Source organism: Crinia signifera, chromosome 11, assembly GCF_055691185.1.
Source record: "Crinia signifera chromosome 11, ASM5569118v1, whole genome shotgun sequence".
NCBI classification, from domain to species: Eukaryota; Metazoa; Chordata; class Amphibia; order Anura; family Myobatrachidae; genus Crinia; species Crinia signifera.
The window spans coordinates 104,226,564-104,252,915 of NC_139227.1; the positions used below are offsets into that span (position 1 = coordinate 104,226,564).

Consider the following 26,352-nt stretch of genomic DNA (forward strand, 5'->3'; position numbering starts at 1 on the left):
TAAGCAGTCTGCGCACACTGTAGCCAGTGGTGGGGAGAATGTGAATGTACCGGAGCCCAGGGCTGATACTGGATTTCTCACCTATGGCCCAATTACACCTCACTCTGCCTGCTGGCTAATCTCCCATTTCTTTTGATTCCAAGACACTTAACACAAGGGTTGGTGCTGGCCAATTTATACAGGAAGAAATGGAACACCATTAACAATGTGTCAGATTCTTCCATGCTTAAGACATATTGATTGCTGGGGCTGCCTATGGTGCGAAGAAAACAGACATCTGGTAACCTGTAGTGTGCGGCAGAGCAGGGAGGAATCAGGTGATAATAACTGTTCTAGCAGAGAGTCCCTGAGCTCTGCTGTAGCTGGACACTTGTGTACTACAACCCTCATCATGCCATGCCATTTACATACATATAGGGAGTGTGGATTATTGCTGCGTACTGCACCCTACAAGTCAGCATCGACCTCTTATCAGTGCACCGCGTCCCCCCGCATGGCACACTACTATGTTCTCCCTCCACACCTTAGTGCAGTGGTTCCCAAACTGTGTGCCGTGGCTCCCTGGGGTGCCTTTGGACACATGCAGGGGTGCCCTGGGTTGGTAGTCCCGGACCAACTCAAATTATTAATCCCTTGAGTGGTGGGTTTTGCTGGGGCAGGACAAACCTACCAGGGCAGGTTTGTCCTGCCCCAGCAAAACCCACCACAGAAAGCTGGAAGCCCCCCCCCCCCCTCACCTCTACTCTAGCTTCCCTGCTGCCGCTCTTCCCCCTGCCTAAGCCGCCTGTCACATTCAGCACTTCAGTGACGTCGGCAGCAGGCTGGGGCATGTTCGCGGCGGCTCGGGAGGACTCGGGTGCCTGAGCGCTCCAGAGCCACGCCGACCATACCCGAGCCTGCCGCCGACGTCACTGTAAAATGAGTGACGGGTCGGCTGGCGGGGTCAGGGCAAGGGACCTCCAGCGCACCGATCGCCAGAGAAACGAGGTGGAGACTGGAGGGATTTTGGGGGTCTCCAGAGGTGCTGCGCCAGTGGTGCACACCAGGACACCACTGGCGCACACCTATTCTATATTAGTGGTATGCCCGGAAATTTCCGGGCATACCACGCAAGGGGTTAATGGTTAGTTATTTATGGGCAAAAGCAATGCTGGTGGCTGCTAATAATAAAATGTGTACAAACAGAAGCATATCCTGCCCTTTACCACATAACTGACCCTAAGAATCGCATATAAACCCAATCTAAGTTTTTGTTGGCCTAGGGGTGCCGTGAAAAAATTCTGATACTCTAGGGCAGGGCTTGACAAATTTAAAAAAAATTTAGGAGCCAGGATAAAAGTGTAGGAGCCAGAAATACAAAAAATAGGGACAGTGCGCGCCAAAAAGTAAAAACATAATGCATATTACACATGTCACACACCCATTACCTATTACACCACTTGCAACAATGCCCATTACACATTATGTTTATGCCACAGGCTGTAAAACCTATTGCATACTATACCACACACTATAATGCCCATTACCGGGTAAACCAAACACCGTAATGCCCATTACACATTATGAAACACACTGTAATGCCCATTACACATACCACACACCGTAATGCCTATTACACAGCAAACCAAACACCGTAATGCCCATTACATATTATGCCACAAACTCTAATGCCCATTACATATTATGCCACATCAGTGCCGCTTACCTATATTATCTCATTGCTATGGGTTTCTTGCTTGATGCCAGGCAGGAACAGATAGAGTATAAAGATGAGGGGGGGCACCATAGTGGATGATGGAGGCAGTGATGGACAGGGAGAGGCAGGGGGTAATATGGAGAGGCAAGGGTGGCCAAAAGTGGGTAAAAAATAGAGGGTGACATAGAGAGGATGATAAGCAGTGCTTGACGGAGACCGATGGAAAATGGGTGAAAGTGAGTGGCAGTGTGAGAGAGGCACAGGCATCTCTGTTGAAGCAGTCCACGTTCTTCTTGCCGCTGTGGTCCTTGCCGCAGGAGGTGCCCGCGGTGCTGCTATAGGGGTACATGCAGACGGAGCTGGCGACGCTGGAGCTGTAGGGCTCCGGGGAGGTGCTGGCACATGCTGGTCTGGGCGCAGGTGGTGATCGGGCAGGGAGGATGAGATGTTGCGTGGGGGGGGCGGGGGATGGATTGCTCTCCTCACACAGCCCGTGGCTTGCAGGGTCCCGGGGAGCCGCCGTGTCTCTGGTGGGTTCTAGGTACCAGGCGGCAGCATAGGGAGACGCGCAGCGGGGCTCTAGGCTCATGGACAGGACACTCATGTACGCAGCGTGGCGCTGGCTGCAGGTGTCAGTGGCGGCGGGTGTCCCACCGGGTGGCGCAGGCTGCTGCTGTGTGGCGTCTGATTGCCCGGTACATGTGCTCAGTGTAAAGCTGGGTACACATATGTACAATTTCATTTTTCTTGCGACCGTTCGATCGACCGAATACACGTTCGGCCGTCCGAAACATACGACCGATCTGCGCGTACACATATGTACAATTTTACTGGCGACGTCCGATGTACTCCCGTCCAAACAATCGCAAGAAAAAGATTGTACCACCGTACACACTCTCCCGTTCTGGCTATTCGAACGATAAAAATGTACACAACATTATCATAATGGGCTGGATTAAAAGAGCATAGCAAAACGAGGCGTGATCACGGAACAAAGAATCGTTCGTGTAGTACAGTGAATAGAGCCGTGACTATTCATATCCATTGCTAGCTGTACTGGATATACGTACGTACGTTCGTCTATCGGTGCATTTGGGCCTTTTTAATCATGAGCTTGAGGAGAAGGAAGGCTCGTGCGTGCATTTTGGCTGCTATGGCCATCAGATTGCGGGCTATTAAAAAAAGAAAAAGGACCAAGAATCGGAGCTGCTGGACCAGAGACTGGCTTCTGAGGAGAGACACCTTCTCCCACATGCCATTGCTACAGGAGATACGGGAGAACAATCCTGATGATTTCAGGAATTATCTCCGTATGGATGACGCTACCTTCATGGAGCTGCTGACACTGGTTACCCCTTTAATAGAGAGAGAGGACACCTATTTCAGGAGGCCTATTTCTGCAGAGCAGAGACTGGTGGCAACGCTGCGTTATCTGGCAACAGGCAGGACCCTTGCCGACCTGAGATTCACAACCGCAATATCATCTCAAGCGCTGGGGTTGATAATACCAGACACCTGTGATGCCATCGTCCAAGTTCTACAGGAGAAATACATGAAGGTAAATATAGAAATTACATACATGTCCCCCATATGTATAGCTGTGCACATACCTGTACCCTATATGTATATCATTACAATGCCTGTTAATGTAATCTTTTACACCAGTGGGTGGGGGGTCATTTTGATAAGGCGGGTAATAGCTTTGAGGCTGCAATGGGGGAGGGCTGATGTGTCTAAAATCAACCCAACAGATTAATAATACGCGTATACTTTTATATTGCAGTTTCCATCGACCAAGGAGGAGTGGCAAAATATTGCACGTGATTTCCGTGATCTTTGGAATTTCCCTAATTGTGGTGGAGCTATCGATGGCAAACACGTCAGAATCATGCCCCCTGCAAAGAGTGGCTCTTTTTATTATAACTATAAGGGGTTCTTCAGCATTGTTCTAATGGCCATCGCTAATGCTCGATACGAGTTTGTATTTGTGGACATTGGGAAAAATGGTAGAGTTTCAGATGGAGGAGCCCTGGAGTATACCTTTTTCCACGACCAACTGAAAAAAAATCTACTGAATCTGCCAGAGCGGACTGAAAATGAGCACGGTTTGAACTTTGTTTTTGTGGCGGATGAGGCCTTTGCATTGCACCCTAATGTCCTTAAACCCTACCCACAAAGGGCACTGAACAGGGAACGGCGCATTTTTAACTATCGCCTGTCACGTGCCAGGCGAGTGGTTGAAAATGCGTTTGGGATTCTGAGTAATAAATTCAGAATTTTTCACAGTGCCATCAATCTGCGCCTAGATAAGATTGACAAAGTGGTGCAGGCCTGCTGTGTGCTGCACAACTACATGCGCAGAAAAGCGGTGCACACACAACAACTGGGGGCTACAGTGGACGACAGCCAAGTTGTTGACGAGCCTATTGGTCTGACAGCTTTGGCAAATAATTTAAACACCAGAAATGCATCAACGCAAGCAAAGTTGTCAAGAGACGAGTACTTGGATTATTTCAATGGTGTTGGGGCTGTGGAGTGGCAGAATGACATGATTGCTTAAAAATGTACGTTTTTGTCATTGTAAATATATTGTTTTTTGGTGTGTACTAATCAATATTTTGCCAATAAAATTTGTATACTCACAGTTCCGCACAAGTTGTCCTCTGCGTCTTATTGCAGCAAGGAGGGGGAGGTGGAGGCCGAATCACGGCAAGTGAGTGGTAGTACTCAGGTGCCAGGCATTCCTGGAGGGCACAATGCCACGGCACCTGGAGTGCAGACTGTACCCAGTACTGGTGTTTATGTACTAGCAAGTAGTTGCTCCACCACACCTATTTCTATGCCAATTTCTCCTGGTACTTTTGTACAGTCTCCAGGAGCAATACATGAAGGTAAATATTGAAACAACATGCATGTACCCCATATGTATATCTGTGCCCTATAGTCACCCTGCATGGTAAATGATATTTTCACACGGACACCAACTAGATTACAGAATTTTTAATTTTTGTATAAATTATTAACTTATAAACTTATAAAAAATATAACATAAATAACAAGGAAATAAATAATAAAGAAATACTTAAACATAAAAATATTTAAACTATATTATTAAAACAAAAATGCAATTAAATCAACTATATAAAATATTTACATCTGGTGGTAAACTTGGCCCACCCCATAATCCCCTGTATCCATCGGTGGTTGGGAGGGAGATGGAGTTTGGAAGGGGCCACCAGGTGGACCTGGTGGGAGCGTATTAGCCGCCGTTGCCGGTTGGTGCTGCCTTTGCCCAGTTGGTGGCTGTAAATGGTGATACTGGGGATATTGCACCGGGTGAAATACAGCTTGTTGGGGTATAGGAGCTGGGCTGATGGGTTGAAATTCAACCCTAGGCAGAGGGGTCTCATCGGTGAGACGTGTGTGCCGGGTCAGAGTCCCCACACGGGCCCGGTACAGCGTCTCATAAAATATGCGCTCTACCTCCACCCTTGTAGCCGGGTCCAACTTTCTCAAATTGTCCGCTAATACGCTCCCCACCCGGTCCGCATCATCCTCATCCATGCTCATCAATCTGTTGGCAGACTCCAGGATCTTGGTGGTTGCCACGTCCGCAGCATCTGGAGTCTGCCTCGGTCTTTTGCGCCCTCTTCTTGATGGTGCTTCTGCTGCACTTTGAGCGCTTGATGGAGGTTCACCGCTGGTCGTGGCGGTTGGTGTGGGGGTGGAGCAGAGGGTCGGTGAAGGCAGCTGTGATGCCACCTCCAGCGATGCCGAAGACTCCTCCTCAAATAGCGATGGCTGTAACAAAACAAGATGATGTATCACTATAGATTTTTAAGACTTCCATATATTTTTATATCTACGCAGAAGAACGCAGCCCACACACCACCATGTTGCTGCCATGGATGAAAGTGAGCTAGTTGAAGAGGCGTTATGATTGGCATCTCTGGAAACTAATTATTTAGATACCAGACATAACAAATACTAATTTAAACACCAGAAATGCATCTATGCGTGCTAAATTAACCAGGTATGAATACATGCAGTATTTTATTGGTGTTGGCGCTGTGGATTGGCAGAATGATATTATTTCGTTAATTTTACACCACAAAAAAATATTACAATAATCCGCGCCAGAAAGACTACAACAGTGTAGATACCAGGGATTACCAATGGCAACCAAAACTTCCAAATACAAAAAATGTGGGAAATGCACTTGCGATGTCTGAATATTGATCACTGTCTTCCCAGGCGGATAAGAGTATAGCTCCACCACTGAGAAGAACCAGAATTAGGGCCACAGAGAAGGTCAAATTGACGATGTAGAACCAAAAGGGTGGGGTATCGCCCCCTGCAACTGACCTCTCTGTTGTGCCCAACAGAGAGGTCAGTTGCAGGGGGCGATACCCCCCCCTTTTAATTTTACATGTTCACAATTTTTATACTGTACTTGCTGTTATATTTATCTTGTGTGCAAAAAAATTTTCAAAAAAAATCCGTCTACTTACTGTGCCGCAAATGGTGTCATCTGAAACCTCTTGGGTGCACGCGGAGGTGGAGGGTGCAGGCTGGTTCCTTGAAGTGTTGCCGACCGAATCCCTGGGCAGCTCCTGGTCCACCGTGAAGGCCAGCAGGTCATAGTACCACAGCCTGGGCACATACACTTGGTCTGCCCCTGCCCCAGACCGCTTTGAGGACTCAACCTTATTTAATTCCTTTTTAAATACGGTCCTCATATTAGCAATGCGAGTCCGGACCCACTCCACATTTGCTATGGGGTAGTATGTCTGGCTCACCCTCACCAGCTCCTCCAGAGCAGATAGCCTCTTCTGCCTATTCGAATGGTCTCTGGATTTGGTGTTCCATAAACAATTCTGATCCCTGTAGGCCTCAATGAAATCCTTCATAAATTCGACATTTTTTTCTGCCATGGTTGAATTTCTGTGCCAAAAAATAAAATAAAAAGGCATATTATTTTCTTGATACAAAAAGCACACCATAAACCATTTAATGTACAGGTGTTCAGTCTGTGGGCCACTAGATATACTGTAGCTATAGTACAGGAGTTGAAAGTCTGTGGAACATAGGATACACGGTCACTACAAGCCCCAGCATACCCCTGGCCCACAGATTGAAGTCCCTGTCATAGAAAACTACACATTTTGTTTTAATACTCACCGAAATAAATGTCGATACAGTCCGGAAAATTCGCTGCGCTGCTCCGATCAATCCAACAGCAACGACGGAATATTCTTTCGTGCAGAACGTGGCTTGAAACACAGTGATTGGATGAGCACAGGAATCTCCGCCCCACTCACGTGCTTCGCGTCACACAGACACGGGACATCGAGGAGCCATGTCGGAGGGTCTGGCGCCACCGCATATGGGGGAGGCCAGTACAGAACCTTTGATTTCCAAATCAGTGATAACCACAGATAAAGAAATCGCTGACAGACAGGACAACAAGGAGAAAAAAGTGACGCGCGCATCCGCCATGTCATCTGCAGAGGTGGAACTGATGGTCAAAATGCTGGATAGAAGGGACTACGATTGTTCGAGAAAAACATACCCCAAGACAAATTACAGAAAAGAAATTATTATGCAGCGTGTATGCAAGGAGATAAAGGAGAAGTTTGGGAAAAGAAGGTCCAAATACCAGCTCCAAAAACGGTGGTCGGACCTGAAGCACAAGGAGCAGGCCAAGCTGAAGAAAATTCGTGGAATTATTAAAAGAAGTGAGTCCAATGCCCTAGGTGGCTTTATTAATATACTGTCATGATCCATTACATTTTGAGTGTTTTGCTGACATGTTGCTTGTTTTTATTTACTCAGAGGAAATCCAATCCAGGAGAAGGCATGAGGAAGGCAGAGACAGGGCCTCCAACCTAAAAATAAAGAAGGAGAGTACAACAGGTAAGGTTTTGTACCAGCACACCAACAGAACAACACATGTTTTATACACACAACAAGGGGTAGTAATATGTCACTTTACCTTGTCACTATAGATGATATCCAGGCTGCGCAGCCGATGGAAGGGACCACAGAGGGCCACCAAGTGATTGCGATCACCAGCAGTGTAGATGGTGAGTGTATACTGCAAATCATCTTTATGGGATAGTGACGTATCATTTGTGGAAAGGTAAACATTTCTTTATCTGTACTTATTATAGATATCATCGAGATTTCAGATGTCAGTGCAGAGGGGGAGAAGAACACACCATCACCTGACACGTCCAGCGACGAAAGCACAATGCAAGAAAACATGACACAAGTCCATAAATGTCTACAAGAACTAAGCGGGAAAGTCCATACCGTAGCCCAAAAAATTACAAAAATCCAAAAAGGCGTAGCAGTAGTACACTCTTTATACGAAAAAATTTATAACGGTTTGCATTATAAAGTCAAAAAATAGTTTGTGTACTTTATTTTACTTGGTTCTCCTTCTTGTTTATTTGGAGGCCAGCAGCATGCACCTTAAAATGGTGCATGTCATGGCAAGCAGTCCCACGGCAGCAATGCATCACATGTGAGCAGGCCGGGATGTTCCCATGTGATGCGTTGCTGCCGTGGGACCGCTTGCCACTACATACACCACCATGTTCAAATGTGTTTTCATGTTTTTTTGGGTGGGTGGGCTTTCCTGCTAAACCTTCACACGTGGCACTTATGTCATGGCAAGCAGTCCCACGGCAGCAATGCATCACATGTGAGCAGGCCGGGATGTTCCCATGTGATGCGTTGCTGCCGTGGGACCGCTTGCCACTACATACACCACCATGTTCAAATGTGTTTTCATGTTTTTTTGGGTGGGTGGGCTTTCCTGCTAAACCTTCACACGTGGCACTTATGTCATGGCAAGCAGTCCCACGGCAGCAATGCATCACATGTGAGCAGGCCGGGATGTTCCCATGTGATGCGTTGCTGCCGTGGGACCGCTTGCCACTACATACACCACCATGTTCAAATGTGTTTTCATGTTTTTTTGGGTGGGTGGGCTTTCCTGCTAAACCTTCACACGTGGCACTTATGTCATGGCAAGCAGTCCCACGGCAGCAATGCATCACATGTGAGCAGGCCGGGATGTTCCCATGTGATGCGTTGCTGCCGTGGGACCGCTTCCCACTACATACACCACCATGTTCAAATGTGGTTTTATGTTTTTTGGGTGGGTGGGTGTCCGTTCCTGCTACACCTTCACGCAAGCACCTGTATGTGATACTCTGTTCAGGTCCGACCACCCAAATAAACAATGTGTTCACAGTAATTTTTGTCAGTATTTCTTAATAAATGTTAAGTGTTTATGCAGAACAATGAACATCACATATCTATCTATCTATCTATCTCTATCTATCTATCTTCTATAACTTCAGGAATGCACACACAACGATTATTTATTTCAAAACGAATGCACACACAACGAATATTCTTTAACAGCATGGGGCGGAAAGTACGGGGGAGAAGACTTCCTGTTGTTTACTTGCTGCGCTGATGGAGGGATGACGCAGCTAGTCAACACCCACATGGGCGTGCTGCGTTTGGGAGGAATGATCGCAGGAACGGGCTGCATATCGATCGAACGTGCGTACACATGTCACTTTTCTTTCGATATGGAGCCGTCCTGTCGGAAGAATATTAAGCAGCAAAGAACCTGCGACCGACCGACCGTGGACGGCCAAAAGCGTTTTTGGCCGTTTATCGATCGCAACGAAGGGATCGGGACAGCGTACACATATATACAATCGAACGGCCGTTCGTCCGCAGATCGGAAGAACGGCCCGACGATTGTACATATGTGTACCCAGCTTAAGTCAGCTCTCTTTCTGCTCTTGTTTGAAATAGGCGCGCTGCTGTCCTGCTCTGATACAGCGGCTGCCGTATGTGCACCACTGTGCCGGCTGCTGACACCGCACTGGCTGTTAATTGTAACCAGATAACCCACAGTGGGACCCGCTGCCGTCAATAATTCAAGTCCCCACTCTGCCCGGGGGTTCTGCTTCCTGGCAAATCTGGTCGCCAGGAAGCAGAACCTGGTCGCCATGGCGACCTGGCCCCTGGGTTTTGTCGAGCCCTGCTCTAGGGTGCCGTGAATCAAAAAAGGATTGGGAACCTCTGCCTTAGTGGATGGTAGGGTATGGAATACAGACTGAAAAATATGTGAAAAACTCATGTCAACCCAATGCTTGTGTCGACCTCCTGACCCTGTCAACCTTAGGGCTGTAGACCTATTTCATGTGTCAACCTAGTGACCGTATCCCAGTTGGAGATAATAAGGAGCAAGAGTATGTTTATGGCACTTGCTGATCCGGTGTGACACAAACACTCCACAAGGGGGCAGCAAATAGCCAGCAATTACACGGTCAGCACTTGAATGAACATCTAGTATTATTGTAGGATAGGAAGAAATGATTGCACTGTGAGCGAGAGCTCCCAAATTATCAGCTACATCTGTCGTGTTCTATTGATTAGTGGCACTGTACAACGCAATGGATAAATAGCAGACCACAAAAAAAAAAAAAAATGCTGTTGTAGCGGGTGTTGAATGTCTACAACCCAGTACCAGTTAACACACACACAAACATATATATATTTATTTTTTCTTCAATATAATATTTAACATGTTAATCGGCTGCCCAACAATCTCCAGCCACTAGATGCCCGATAATACTACAGAGATACCAGGCCAGTACTCAGTGATATTAGGTCATGTAGCATGTTAGAAACACACAAGTCATCAGCAGATCCTGGTAACACATACGCCTAAGAATATGGGTCAAGTATAATCAGCATCCTGTAGAGACAGTAGTAACAGCTCCATTATACACGTGTCCTCATACACCAAGCCTCAATAAGCGTGCGATGCCTGGTGCGAATGAGTCACAATGAGCGGATGCAGGGAAACATCACTCAGTCTGTACCAGAGACGCGGGGCTGCAACGTTACCCGCACAGCAATTACTGTACAAAGCCACAGATTAAGCACAATGAAAATGCTGCGATTGCTGTACAGACCAAGACATAGCCAAGACACCTGCCAGGATGAGCCGTGGCGGCATCCAAGTAGAAAGAGAATTACATCACAACCACTGGAGCAACAGGGGCACAACCAGCAAGACTTGAGTTACCGTTACACCAGTCAAGTCCCTGCCTGTACCATATCACATGCCCTATCACTGCCCAGCCACCTGCTCTGCTTACCAAATGCCCTATCACTGCCCAGCCACCTGCTCTCCTTACCACATGCCCCAACTCCACCTAGCCACCTGCTCTGCTTACCAAATGCCCCATAACTGCCCAGCCACCTGCTCGGCTTACCACATGCCCTATCACTGTCCAGCCACATGCTCTGCTTTAACACATGCCCCATAACTGCCAAGCCACCTGCTCTGCTTACCACATGCCCCAACTCCACCAAGCCACCTGCTCTGCTTACCAAATGCCCCATAACCGCCCAGCCACCTGCTCTGCTTACCACATGCCCCAACTCCACCAAGCCACCTGCTCTGCTTACCAAATGCCCCATAACCGCCCAGCCACCTGCTCTGCTTACCACATGCCCTATCATTGCCAAGCCACCTGCTCTGCTTACCACATGCCCTATCACTGCCAAGCCACCTGCTCTGATTACCATAGGCGAATCTAGGGAGTGGTCCGGGGGTGCACAGGACCACCCATTTTGTAGCTGAGGGATGGAGCTTTCCAACGAGCCCAGCCTCGTGTCTCTAGCCCCCTGGGAACCGGAGATACTGCCAGGCAAAGCTGGAACGTTTTCCCTATAGGATAACATGGGACCCGCTAATTCCAACCCCCACCCAGTTCAACGGCTGCCAGTTCCCCCTTCGGCATCACTGAAGCTTGAGGTTGATCTCAGTCTAACCCAAATCGCTGGGCCTTCAATCTGATACCAGGCTGTACCCATATGGGTTAATTGGTTCCAGGGATATTTAAACCGTTTTTTTTTTTTTTTTTTCATTTCTTACATTTTATGACTGTTTATGTTCTTTGAGGGGAGATTTCTCTGGAACCAAACAGCCCAGTTTCACGGGACCAAAATCATTCGAAGCCAACTCAAAAGTTCTTCAATATGATCCTGGTCTCATTTAAATGGATCAGTTGGTTTCCGAAGATATAGCTGGTTGGTTAAAGGGGGGTAGGGAGAGGGGAGTGGTTGTCTCTCCCCCTCACACCAGAAAATGCAGGGACTAGGCTGGTGTATAAGGGGTCAGCTTGGGAATGTCCCTGCATTATCCTGGGACCATATTCTCGGATAAATCCCTGCATTTTCTGTTGTGAAAGGGGTATTATTTCAAACAGCCGTGACCTGCAGTGCTTTGAATACAGCCGGGCAGCCCCCTGCTCTCTGCCCAGCTGTCAATGACTGTCACCCCTGCAGCTTCCGCTCCAATTCTTCTCCCCGCTTTCACCTCAGTTCGCCCCCCCCCTTTAATCATGTGGTGCCGGCGCCCTGCGTGCCCCCCGACGTCACGCACAACAACAGCGCGCACAATATTTCAAATGTCCTCTCGGCTAGAGGGGACACCAGGAGGGGAGTGGGAGCATGCTCTGCACTGCACTTTACTCCTCTCCCCATAGAAAGAGCTGCACCGCTCTCCATCTCTCCCTGCAGCAGCAGCGTAGGCTCATATAAAAATGTACAGTAAGTGGCACTTTTGGGGGCATTGCTTAAGGGACGCTACAAGTGGCGGTATTTGGGGGCATTACGCATAATGTGTGGCTTAATGTGTAAGGGGCATTACGGTGTGCAGCATCATGTGTAAGAGGCATTATGTGTGCAGCCAGGGGCGGATCCAGGATAAAATGACAGGGGGGGCACCATGATAAAAGAGGATTTAGGTGGGGGAGGGCCAGTGTTAGTGGTGCCAGTGTACATGCTAAGAGAGTGGCAGAGAGAGGGTGGCAATGGGATTAAAAATAGGCCCTGGCATTTAAAGTACGCAGGCCCACCAAGCCAACAAAAGTGAAGGATGTAGTTGTGCGTGCACCGAAGGCGCGCTCCGGAACAGGGGGCGTGTCCTTGAGTGTAGTGTACAACACCATATCAACTTCTACACATTATGCAACAAAATACTAGACCCCATTATACTTGCCCCTTACACATGATGCCAGATGGAATTAGCCAAAATTCACATAATGCCACATGGATTGTGTCAAAAGTCACATAATAAGACACGGATGGAGCCAAAATTCACACAATGCCAAATGAATTGAGCCAAAATTCGCATAATGCCAAATGAATTGAGCCAAAATTCACATAATGCCACATGGATTGTGTCAAAATTCACATAATGCCACACGGATTGAGCCAGAATTCACATAATGCCACACGGATTGAGCCAAATTCATAAGATGCCATATGGATTGAGCCAAAATTCACATAATGCCACATGGATTGAGCCAAAATTCACATAATGCCACACGGATTGAGACAAAATTCACATAATGCCACACGGATTCAGCCAGAATTCACATAATGCTACACAGATTAAGTCAAAATTCACAATACGCTTCATAAACAGGGACATTGTCCACCAAAGGCGCGCATTAAACATTTACACCATAATGTCCATTGCACGTTAAGTTACACGGCATGATGTCCATTATGTATTATGCCAAACACCATAATGCCTATTAAAAATTATGGGTACTTGTGTAGTTTCACGGCGCCAGCATGGTAAGAGTAACTTAACTCCATGCCAAAATGGATAGTTCATACCCCCACTATCCATGTTGGCATGGAGTTGATTTTAAATAGAGTGGCGAGCATAGCGAGCCACCGAGCCCGCAGCGTGGGCAAGCGAAGCGAGCCCTGCAAGGGGCCTCAGACGCATGGTGCCATACTGGCGCCGTGAAACTACACAAGTACCTAATTATGCTACATACAGTAAGTGCTGCTTATCTACATGCTCATTGCCAAGGGTTCCATGCTCATTGCCAGAGGTTCCATGCTCGTTGCCATGTGGGATTACATGCTCATTGCCAGAGGTTCCATGCTCGTTGCCATGTGGGATTACATGCTCATTGCCAACGGGGAATACATGCTCGTGGTAAATGGGGGACAGCCGCCACCAGGCAGAAGTGATAGCCACTGACAGTGGCAGAGCCTGGCTGTATTCAGAGCACTGCAGGTCCAGGCTATTTGAAATAATCCTCATTTCACACCAGAAAATGCATTCCCAGGTTGGCCCCTTTTACACCAGCCTAGTCCCTGCATTTTCTGGTGTGAGGGGGAGAGAAAACCACCCCTCCCCCCCTTTAACCAGTTATCTCATTTAACCGGCTATATCTTCGGAACTAACTGACCCATTTACATGAGACAAATATCATATTGAAGAACTCTTGAGTGGGCTTTGAATGATTTTGGTCCAGTGAAACTGAAACGTTTGGTTCCAGAGTAATCTGCCCTCAAAGAACATGAACAGCCATGCAATTACATTAAAAAAAAAAAAAATCGATTTACACGCTATATCTCTGGAACTGATTGACCGATATGGACCTGATATCATATTGAAGGCCCAGCGATTTGGAATTGAATGACATCAACCACAAGCTCCTGTGATGCCTGGGGGGGGGGGAGACTGGCAGCCATCAGAACCGGGTAGGGGTCGGAATTGACGGGTCCCATATTATCCTATGGGGAAAAAATGTTACAGCTTTGCCATGCGATATCTCCGGTTCCCGGGGGGCTAGAGACATGGGGCTGGGCTCGTTGGAAAGCTCTGGTCTTCATCTACATCGTGCCCGAGTGCCCCCCCCCCCCCTGAATCTGCCACTGTGTGCAGCATCATGTGTAAGGGGCATTATGTGTGCAGCATCATGTGTAAGGGACATTATGTGTGCAGCATCATGTGTAATGGGTACTATAGTGCGCGGCATTATGTGTAATGGGTACTATGGTGTGCGGCATCATGTGTAATGGGTACTATGGTGTGCGGCATCATGTGTAATGGGTACTATGGTGTGCGGCATCATGTGTAATGGGTACTATCGTGCCATCAAGCAAGAACTCCCTAGCAATGAGCACTTAGGTAAGCAGCACTTATGTGGCAAATATGTAATGGGCATTACGGTTTCTTATATAGTATGTAATGGGCATCATGATGTGTGGCACAATTTGTAATGGGCATTATGGTGTGTGGCTTTATCTGTAATGGGTATTACGGAGTTTGCTAAAATGTGTAATGGGCATTACTGTGTATGGTCTAAAGTGTAATACCACACCCCTTTTTGTGATGCCACGCCTCCTTCCCATGAGACCATGCCCACTTTTTGCCGCGCAAAGGTCCCCCTGCTATTATGTCTGCATCTGGGACCACCCATTACCATAATTCTAGATTCGCCTATGCTGATTACCACATGCCCTATCACTGCCAAGCCACATGCCCTATCACTACTCAGCCACCTGCTCTGCTTACCACATGCCCCATAACTGCCCAGCCATCTGCTCTGCTTACCACATGCCCTATCACTGCCCAGCCACATGCTCTGCTTTAACACATGCCCCATAACTGCCAAGACACCTGCTCTGCTTAGCACATGCCCTATCACTGCCAAGCCACCTGCTCTAACACCGCCCAGCCACTTGCTCTGCTTACCACATGCCCCAACTCCACCTGTCCACCTGCTCACCATATGCCCTATCACTACTCAGCCACCTGCTCTGCTTACCACATGCCCTACCACCGCTTAGCCACCTGCTCTGCTTTACCACATGCCCCATTACTGCCCAGCCACTTGCTCTGCTTACCACATGCCCCAACACTGCCAAGCCACCTGCTCTGTTTACCACATACCCTATCACCGCTCAGCCACCTTCTCTGCTTACCACATGCCCCAACACCCCCCCAGCCACCTGCTCTGCTTACCACATGCCCTATCACCGCCCAGCCACCTGCTCTGCTTACCACATGCCCTATCACTACTCAGCCACCTGCTCTGCTTACCACATGCCCTATCACTACTCAGGCATCTGCTCTGCTTACCACATGCCCTATCACTACTCAGGCATCTGCTCTGCTTACCACATGCCCTACCACCGCCCAGCCACCTGCTCTGCTTTACCACATACCCCATAACTGCCCAGCCACCTGCTCTGCTTACCACATGCGCCCTACCACTTCCCGGCCACCTGCTCTGCTTTACCACATACCCCATAACTGCCCAGCCACCTGCTCTGCTTACCACATGCCCCAACACCGCCCAGCGACCTGCTCTGCTTTACCACATGCCCCATAACTGCCCAGCCACCTGCTCTGTTTACCACATGCCCTATCACCACTCAGCCACCTGCTCTGCTTACCACATGCCCCAACACCGCCCAGCGACCTGCTCTGCTTTACCACATGCCCCATAACTGCCCAGCCACCTGCTCTGTTTACCACATGCCCTATCACCGCCCAGCCACCTGCTCTGCTTACCACATGCCCTATCACTGCCCAGCCACCTGCTCTGCTTACCACATGCCCCATCACCGCCCAGCCACCTGCTCTGCTTACCACATGCCCTACCACCGCCCAGCCACCTGCTCTGCTTACCACAAGCCCTACCACTGCCCAGCCACCTGCTCTGCTTACCACAAGCCCTATCACTACTCAGCCACCTGCTCTGCTTACCACATGCCCTATCACTACTCAGCCACCTGCTCTGCTTACCACATGCCCTACCACCGCCCAGCCACCTGCTCTGCTTTACCACATACCCCATAACTGCCCAGCCACCTGCTCTGCTTACTGTAGCGATTAGAGAGATAGAAGGGGGGAAAAAAGGGGGAGAGGAAGAGAGCAAAAATAGACATAGAAAAAGTGGGTGAACAAAGAGGATAAGACAAGAGACAAGTTAATAGAGGCATAACGAGTGGGAAAGATACAGGATGGCAATAAAGGCAGGGATGGGAGTGTACTGGATGAGAAAAGAGAGAGAAGACAAGGGGGATGATGGGGAAGGTTTTAAAGGAAGATATGCAAACAAAAAAATGATGGTGGGAAAAGACTAGTGATACACAGAATTGTGTGTAGATTCCATCTCTTACCGGGATCTGAACAGTGGGTTGTTTTGCCGGTCCCATGTGGACCACCGTTTCACGCAGAAAAGAAAATTACCCGGTCGAGGTATTTCTGCTGCGTGAAGAGGTCAACCTAGGTCAAAATCTCCAAGATCTGGAAATGTCGACCCAGGTTGACCCTTTCACACAAGAAAAGGACCAGTGTTAAATGGCAAATGAGCATCCGGTAATTTGCTTTTCTGTATGAAAGGAGTATTATAAAGCAGCTTATGTCAATTTAAATTTTTGTAAGTACTAGCGACCGTACATAACATTTATTTTAGATCTTTTTTTCCCCCCATAAATTATGGTATTTTTTAAATAAAGTAATTGGGAAAAATGTAATTTTTTTAAATCAAACATTCTACATACTGTACCTAAAATGTATGCATAGCAATAAAACGTTCTAATAGACATTTCATATAGCTCAACAACTCGCGATTTACTGGTAGTATATCATTTGTCTTGGCTACCGCTGAGGCTGCACGGATCGCCATGATAGTTATCGGTCCCTAACTTTCTGGATGGTCTGCAGTCTTTAATATGCACGTAGACTGGACCAGATACTTTAAGCCGATGGCATAATACTAAGTTTTGCACTGATAATGGTTGTGTCATTTACAATTAGCTGAACACTTACACAGCAATACAGGAGGATTACTTTAATTACATGCTATAAAAAAAGTTATATGAAAAGAAAATACAGGTCACTCACCCAGAACTTCACTAAGAAGAATGCATTCTGCGGCCCTTTTCCAAAGAGTTCCTTTAAGCCCCCTTTCTTTTCTGGAAATTTGTCATAAATTTGGCGGATGTCTACGGATTCCAGCAGTGGATCACTGTACGAGTGATTGGCCTGTCCAATATGCACAAATAGGTGTTTGTTGTACTGGAAGAGAAGAGACTACTGGTTAGACACAGAACACCTACCTGATATTCTATTACAATAATTACTGTCAACTACCTGTCCCCATCATTTCCTCCTCCAACTACCTGTCCCCCATCATTTCCTCCTCCAACTACCTGTCCCCCATCATTTCCTCCTCCAACTACCTGTCCCCCATCATTTCCCTCTCCAACTACCTGCCCCCCATAATTTCCCCCTCCAACTACCTGTCCACCATCATTTTCTCCCCCAACTACCTGTCCCCCATCATTTCCTCCTCCAACTACCTGTCCACCATCATTTTCTCCCCCAACTACCTGTCCACCATCATATCCCTCTCCAACTACCTGTCCACCATAATTTCCCCCTCCAACTACCTGTCCACCATCATTTTCTCCCCCAACTACCTGTCCACCATCATTTAACCAATTATTGAATTTTAGAAAAATTCACTTGACATGTTTAGATTGGCCATATTATGCTATTTAACCACCCAAGGTGTGATCAGCTTCTGTACTGTGTTCCAACATGTTACCTGGATTTTCCTCACCTTTTCTTTTGCTCAGAGGGGGGCACCTAAAAGAGGCCCACAGATTTCCATGCAAAAAGCAATGGGCGTTTGGAGTTTAATTTAAAACCACAATTTGCGGTTTAAATTCACCATGAGAACAGGACGACCAGCTCGCACCTAAGTTAATTGACCAGATTGCACAGGCAGCTTTCTGACCATTCTCTTACAAAAAGATAGGGCCGGTCTGAGCGAGTTCTCAGGATCACGTCTATGAAACCCTTCATATGGCCTGGATAGAGATATTGCTGGCTTTATTGGATCGATTGTGGTATCAGCAAACAGGGGCAACGGCAACACTGCTATAAGGATTTGAGAAGATATAGAACACAAACTGAGAAGTATATAGACGTTTTCTGCAAAGTCTTCAAAGTAGTGGTGTCTCCTATCAAACAAATTCTACAAGGGGCCACTAACATATACCTCCTTAATGTTCCTTCCTCCAATAATGGGGCAGACCGTTACATGTGAAAGCAGGTATATGACACTGCCAGTAGGGTGGCCAATCCCGGGATCGGGATCGGCGGGATCCCGGGATTTGGCCCCCAAAACGCCGGGATTTCAATCCCGGGATTGGAGTTTCCAATCCCGGGATTTCGGGATTAGACTGCGCTTGCGCGCAGTCTAATGCCGGGCAGCGTCTGAGCATCGCTCAAATGCTGCCCGACTTCTCCCGGCAGCACTGTGTGCAGCGTGAGCTGCATGACCTCTCAGCGTGAGATGAGGTCACGCTGCGCAGGCAGAGGTCGCGCCCGGCATTGTAATGCCGCGCCACCCGCCCAGCCAGCGCGCCCTCCCGTCCAGCCAGCGTGCCCGCCCTGCCAGCGTGCCCAGCCGCCTGCCCGCCCAGCCAGCGTGCCCAGCCGCCCGCTCGCCCAGCCAGTGTGCCCAGCCCAAGCGCCCAGCCAGCATGCCCAGCCCAAGCGCCCAGCCAGCCAGCGCGCCCACCCGCTCACCCAGCCAGCGCGAAGCCAGCATGCCAGCAGCATGGACGACCCATCCCCCCACCAGGCAACCATCAAATGTAAGTAATTACATTGTAATTACTGACTGGGGCAGTAATTGTGGGGCAGTTTTTTTATTCGGAAAACCAATCCCGGGATCCCGGGAATCCCGGGATTGAGCATTTTTCAATCCCGAATCCCGGGATTGAAAAAATGCCCTGGGATTGGCTTCCCTAACTGCCAGCAACACCTGTGGGAGAACTGTCTAATGGATGCAGTCTGGCGTCTATCTGGGATTACTTTCATATGTTGGATCAGCAGATAACAAACAGCGCCATTTCCATGCACTGAGGACATTGTGCCATTGCAGTGCCAGCCACTAAAGCACAATCTGGGTACAGCACAGCTCCGCAGACTTGCACTAATCAATCCTGCTAGGCAATCAGGGATGTACAGAGTTGTCATACACAGAGAAGACCAGTGCAGTACTGTCCACCTGGGACGATGAGCCACTACCTCACCAGTGGCAGATCCACCACGAGGCGACAGGGGCGGTCGCCATGGGGCTCCCACACATAAGGGCCCCCCACACTCCAATCTGCAGTGTCGGCAGCGGGTGGGTGGCAGACAGCAGGGTCTGGGCAGGAGTTCCCTGCGGCGGCTGGACAGTGGTTCGCTGGTTATTTCAGCATTCCACTACAATGAAGTGAAACGCACACTATTGGAGAGGCTTGGAACGCAGAAGCTATTTGTGTGCGCGCCCAATTGGAGGATGAGTAGAGTAAACAGAATAGAGGCTTGGAACGCAGAAGTGAGGTCTATGCGTTCCACTGCGGAGGCGTTCGTCGGCGTGTGTTTTATCACAGTCGTCTGCCGCCGGGTTGGTGAGGTCTACTTGCTACTTGAGTTGACAGTGGATCCCCTGGGCATAAGGTAGCCGTGTGGGGTTTAAATAAGGTGTAGTGGTGATTTATATGCCATTTGGGGAAACTGATAAGGGTAAACAAACAGTATATCTGGTTTGGTAATGAGGGAAGTGTTAGCACCTGGTTCTAGTATATAAGGACAGGGTGGTGGTGGTGAGAGGAGGCGGGCCCCACAATTTTTGCTGTCCAGGGCCCCCCCAGACCTTAATCCAGCCCTGTAACTCACGGAACATGGATTTTATGGGATAATCCTCATTGCTATTCAATCAGAATTACTTTCATCTGTGTTACATACATAGATGCCGCCATTTGTACAGCAGTCTGCTATAGAATGGGATTACCCGGAATGTCTGCTGATTGGTTGTCCATGGCCTTGCTCAGTCCAATCAGAGGCTGCAGCATTTAGCCCCCTCTGATCATCATTACAAAGTGACAGGGCCGCGGTACAGTATATCAATCATTTGGTCAGTAGCATAGATTATATAATAGGACATTGGGCAGGCTGTCATGTGACCTTTAACAACCCTCATTTGTTTTAAAATGATTTTTAAGATACTGCTGGATCCTAGCTTTTAGATACAGTACATCTGCTTTATCCAAACAAGACCCAAGGGCTTAGCCATCACCAAGGGAGGTCCGATCAGCGACGCCACCCACTGAACTAGCCAGGAATCCAGTACAAATCATGGGAATCTATAGATTATCCGCTGTGTGGAACAATTTTCACAGCTCCTCCTCTATCTATCACTCCAGTTGTACAGTCAGAAAATCAATTCCACTTACTTAACATGTTCTGTCACTAGGAAATACCGCACTTCCTGTGTGCAAGCTATAACAGGCTAATTACAGCAGGATAAGAACCCCGCGCACTGTCAGTAACAGAGTGCGCTACAATGTCCTTATTCTGCTCTGTAATATTCTCTACAGACATCGCTTATTCTCCATAGATAAAGTTATTACTGCAGTCATTTAGCATGGATTGCCGAACTAAAGATCTGTACACACGGGGCCACGGGAGCAGTGTGCGGAGCATTCTAGTGAACCACAGATCGCCTAGCACACAGCGCCGCCACACTGCCTATGTTCTCAAATGAGGGAACACGGGCAATGACTGGATTCTGACTGCATGCAGGTGACATGTGTTATACATTGTAACAGTTACTCAGGAACAGAGGCCTACACTGATTGTGTATAGAAGCCCTGTGATTGGGCACAAAAATGTAACATTTATATGTAACATGAGTCACACGTCAAAGCGCATTTTATTAGTATAGTTTAGTTATCATTCAGTTTTAGGTTTGTGTGTCAATAATAAGTTTACGGTTTATAAGCGTATAGTATAACAATTACATTGTACAATAATTAGGAGGGGTGCCGCAAGGGGCTTCTTTGCGCTCACCCCTCTTTCGAAGCAGCGACAGCCTGGATCCCGACGATGGGATACTGACTGTCGGGGCCCCATACCACACCCATTAGGAGAAGAGGTTTAAATAACTAACCGCTCCGTTCCTATGTCCATTCTGTTGTAACATGAGTCGTATAAAAAAAAACAAAAAAGGTAATGTAACGGCCCATATACTCTTGTAAAATCCACGTAACAAGTTCCTTTTGGTGGAGGCTTTCAAACATTTGCCGACCCCATGGCATCAACTCACCAAATGGTAACGTTACCTACACTCTGCTATGGAGTATGTAACCAATGGTCAAAGCAGGTGTTGTATTGAAAATAGAACCCTTTGTCTATTACACACACATATAGATCTTAACAAAAAAAAAAGAAGACAAAATGTATTTTTTTGCAACTGTAGACGGTTATAAAGAACAGTGAATAATAATCAGGAATGATTGGACGCTGCTGTCTTAAAGACCAGTGGGACGGAATCCAGCAGACCAGCCCTGTGCCCTCTGTATGATTCCAAAATGAGACAACAGATCCATGACCCTGACAGACAGGGCGACTACAGAGTGTCACATATCCCAGCCCTGCATGTGACTAATCCCACCGTGCTCAAAATAGCTGTGCCCGAGTGCAAGACATTTAAAATAGTTGTTATAAAAAAGCAGACTTGCCCTACTATGGCCCTATGAGGGTCCGCAGCCTCACCCCCCCATCCACTGTCTGAGGGAGTAATGAGGGATCATTTTACACCATGGTTGCCAAAGGCTGCCGGGACTGCTGTGCCGAGGAATGCGGCAGAGAGTGGCACCAGCAGCGCGCACTGAATTCTGAGGGAGGGGAATCACATAATGGTGACCTACCTGCGCTGGCTGGCAGAGAACACTAGGACGTGCTGAGTACAGACTCTCGTAATGTTACGGCAGAGCAAGGCTTTCCAAGGACATCCATGTACATAAGCCCCAACCAGCCAGTGGCGAATACTCCCTATCCCTCTTTGTCAGTCCCTACTGTACAGATTTCTTATCCATGGGTAACCGTTGTTAATGCATCAGTCTAGAATCAAACCTTATGGAACGACAGAAAGGATTCTTGAGAGGAGACAAGATGGCAAATCTCTCTAGCAAAGACAAGGAAAGTTCTCCTGACATCTGTCCTGACGCCCTTACTGCTAGGGGGAAACTGATACATCTACCAGGAAGTTCCCTGTGTCCATCAGGTCAGCAAAGTCTTTCCAGTCTGCTACAGGTTACAAACCGGGGGGCTGGCAACAGTTCCAACTGAGCACTACAAGACTCATGAGTGCCAGGCAACCCCTCAGCACTATAGTAACTGTGTCCTCTCAGAGCAGGGATTCCCGTCTGCAGGGATGGAATGCCTGTGCTCACTCCGCTGCATGTATCCATTAAAGCTCTATTTATAACCACGAACGTGAAACAAAAAGAATTAAGACGCAAAAGAGCCTCCTGGTGTCAGACATCTCTTTATACTCATTTTTAGCACCATCATTAAAACGCCAATTTGTGAAATTCATCAGGGCTGCAGCAACAAGAAGGAACGTGTCAGGAGGTGATGGACAGAGCGCTCAGGAATGTGACTGGAATCAGATATCCAATATGCCATGTACACTAAAGACAGCTCTGAGATCACACTGCAGCTGCTGGCTGCGACTGCCAGAGGGACAGGTGCCCAGGCACACACACATTGTGGCCCCTCAGAGCAGGACATCACTCAGCAATGGCCGAACACAAGCTGCAATGCACATACAGACAGAAGAGAACACGGCCTGGAACCAAGGATTGTTGGCTGATAGAATAACCTAGAACTTAAGGAGGAACCTAGAAATTTTTTATATTGTGCCTCTTTTGTAACAGCTGGCAAGAATGCCTTTTCTCAAATAGGAAAAGCACCTCTTCCATTTGGCCCACTTATATTTAGGGAAACCCTCCCGTTTGTGTCACGTGACCCACTGTGAAAGGAGAGTATATTATTCATTACACATTTTCAAGAAAGAAGTATACATTCTATATTCCCTGTCACATTACAGAGAGCGTATCAGTCACATCAGTCCCTGCCCCGGTGGTGCTTACACTGTATATTCCCTATCACACACATTACAGAGAGCGTATCAGTGACATCAGCCCCTGCCCCGGTGGTGCTTACACTGTATATTCCCTATCACACACATTACAGTGAGCGTATCAGTCACATCAGCCCCTGCCCCAGTGGTGCTTACACACTATATTCCCTATCATATGTACACACACATTACAGAGAGCGTATCGGTCACATCAGTCCTTGCCCCAGTGGTGCTTACACTCTATATTCCCTATCACATGTACACACACATTACAGAGAGCGTACCAGTCACATCAGTTCCTGCCCCAGTGGTGCTTACACACTATATTCCCTATCACATGTAAACACACATTACAGAGAGCGTATCAGTCACATCAGTCCCTGCCCCGGTGGTGCTTACACTGTATATTCCCAATCACACACATTACAGAGAGCATATCAGTCACATCAGTCCCTGCCCCGGTGGTGCTTACACTGTATATTCCCAATCACACACATTACAGAGAGCGTATCAGTCACATCAGTCCCTGCCCCAGTGGTGCTTGCACACTATATTCCCTATCACATGTACACACACATTACAGAGAGCGTATCGGTCACATCAGTCCTTGCCCCAGTGGTGCTTACACACTATATTCCCTATCACATGTACACACACACACACATTAGAGAGAGCGTATCAGTCACATCAGTCCCTGCCCCGGTGGTGCTTACACTGTATATTCCCAATCACACACATTACAGAGAGCGTATCAGTCACATCAGTCCCTGCCCCGGTGGTGCTTACACTGTATATTCCCAATCACACACATTACAGAGAGCGTATCAGTCACATCAGTCCCTGCCCCAGTGGTGCTTACACACTATATTCCCTATCACATGTACACACACATTACAGAGAGCGTATCGGTCACATCAGTCCTTGCCCCAGTGGTGCTTACACACTATATTCCCTATCACATGTACACACACATTACAGAGAGCGTATCAGTCACATCAGCCCCAGTGGTGCTTACACACTATATTCCCTATCACATGTACACACACATTACAGAGAGCGTATCAGTCACATCAGTCCTTGCCCCAGTGGTGCTTACACACTATATTCCCTATCACATGTACACACATTACAGAGAGCGTATCAGTCACATCAGTCCCTGCCCCAGTGATGCTTACACTCTATATTCCCCATCACATGTACACACATTACAGAGAGCGTATCAGTCACATCAGTCACTGCCCCAGTGGTGCTTACACTCTATATTCCCTATCACATGTACACACACATTACAGAGAGCGTATCAGTCACATCAGTCCCTGCCCCAGTGGTGCTTACACTCTATGGAGCAGATTTATTAAGCTCAGTGAAGTGATAAAGTGTCTGTTTTTTTATCACCAGCCAATCAGCTCCTAACTGTGAAGTTACAGGCTTGGTTTGAAAAAGGACAGGTAGGAGCTGATTGGCTGGTGATAAAAACCAGACACTTTATCACTTCACCGAGCTTAATAAATCTACCCCTATATTCCCTATCACATGAACACACACATTACAGACAGTGTATCAGTCACATCAGCCCCTGCCCCAGTGGTGCTCACACTGTATATTCCCTATCACATGTACACACACATTACAGACAGTGTATCAGTCACATCAGCCCCTGCCCCAGTGGTGCTTACACTCTATATTCCCTATCTCACACACACACACACACACACACATTATAGAGAGTGTATCAGTCACTTCAGTCCCTGCCCCAGTGGTGCTTAAACACTATATTCCCTATCACATGTACACACACATTATAGAGAGTGTATCAGTCACATCAGCCCCTGCCCCAGTGGTGCTCACACTGTATATTCCCTATCACATGTACACACACATTACAGAGAGCGTACCAGTCACATCAGTCCCTGCCCCAGTGGTGCTTACACACTATATTCCCTATCACATGTACACACACATTACAGAGAGCGTACCAGTCACATCAGTCCCTGCCCCAGTGGTGCTTACACACTATATTCCCTATCACATGTACACACACATTACAGAGAGCGTACCAGTCACATCAGCCCCTGCCCCGGTGGTGCTCACACTCTATATTCCCTACCACATGTACACACACATTGCAGAGAGCGTATCAGTCACATCAGCCCCTGCCCCAGTGGTGCTTACACTCTATATTCCCTATCACATGTACACACACATTACAGAGAGCGTACCAGTCACATCAGCCCCTGCCCCGGTGGTGCTCACACTCTATATTCCCTATCACATGTACACACACATTACAGAGAGCGTACCAGTCACATCAGCCCCTGCCCCGGTGGTGCTCACACTCTATATTCCCTATCACATGTACACACACATTACAGAGAGCGTACCAGTCACATCAGCCCCTGCCCCAGTGGTGCTCACACTCTATATTCCCTATCTCACACACACACACACACACACATTACAGAGAGCATACCAGTCACATCAGCCCCTGCCCCGGTGGTGCTCACACTCTATATTCCCTATCACATGTACACACACATTACAGAGAGCGTACCAGTCACATCAGCCCCTGCCCCGGTGGTGCTCACACTCTATATTCCCTATCACATGTACACACACATTACAGAGAGCGTACCAGTCACATCAGCCCCTGCCCCAGTGGTGCTCACACTCTATATTCCCTATCACATGTACACACACATTACAGAGAGCATACCAGTCACATCAGCCCCTGCCCCAGTGGTGCTCACACTCTATATTCCCTATCACATGTACACACACATTACAGAGAGCGTACCAGTC

General features: G+C 47.9%; 2 protein-coding genes across 3 annotated transcripts in view; both read right to left on the bottom strand.

Annotated features, from left to right (window-relative positions):
- The window catches only part of TEAD1 (TEA domain transcription factor 1), a 54,770-nt gene that overhangs the window by 17,573 nt on the left and 10,845 nt on the right, over positions 1-26,352 (bottom strand). The window contains exon 5 of the mRNA XM_083164096.1: positions 17,469-17,642. Within this exon, the coding sequence (XP_083020222.1) occupies positions 17,469-17,642 (174 nt within the window). The remainder of the gene's footprint in view (positions 1-17,468; positions 17,643-26,352) is intronic.
- On the bottom strand, positions 1,264-8,260 carry LOC146045328 (uncharacterized). 2 transcript variants are annotated; one of them, XM_083164095.1, is made up of 3 exons: positions 7,692-8,260; positions 6,208-7,584; positions 1,264-5,497 (listed from the first exon to the last, which is right to left on the bottom strand). In XM_083164095.1, exons 2-3 carry the CDS (start codon positions 6,697-6,699, stop codon positions 4,847-4,849), a joined length of 1,143 nt encoding a protein of 380 aa, XP_083020221.1. In that variant the 5' UTR covers positions 6,700-7,584; positions 7,692-8,260; the 3' UTR covers positions 1,264-4,846. The 2 variants fall into 2 exon arrangements, with proteins under 2 accessions (XP_083020221.1, XP_083020220.1); XM_083164094.1 differs by having other exon boundaries at positions 6,208-8,260.

What these genes read in the sequence shown, in the direction of transcription:
- LOC146045328 (XM_083164095.1), bottom strand. Translation starts at nt 6,699, where the DNA reads ATGGTGTGCTTTTTGTATCAAGAAAATAATATGCCTTTTTATTTTATT. An exon ending in ATGACACCATTTGCGGCACA is followed by an intron (nt 5,498 to 6,207) that starts GTAAGTAGACGG and finishes GTTTTGTTACAG; the next exon opens with CCATCGCTATTTGAGGAGGA.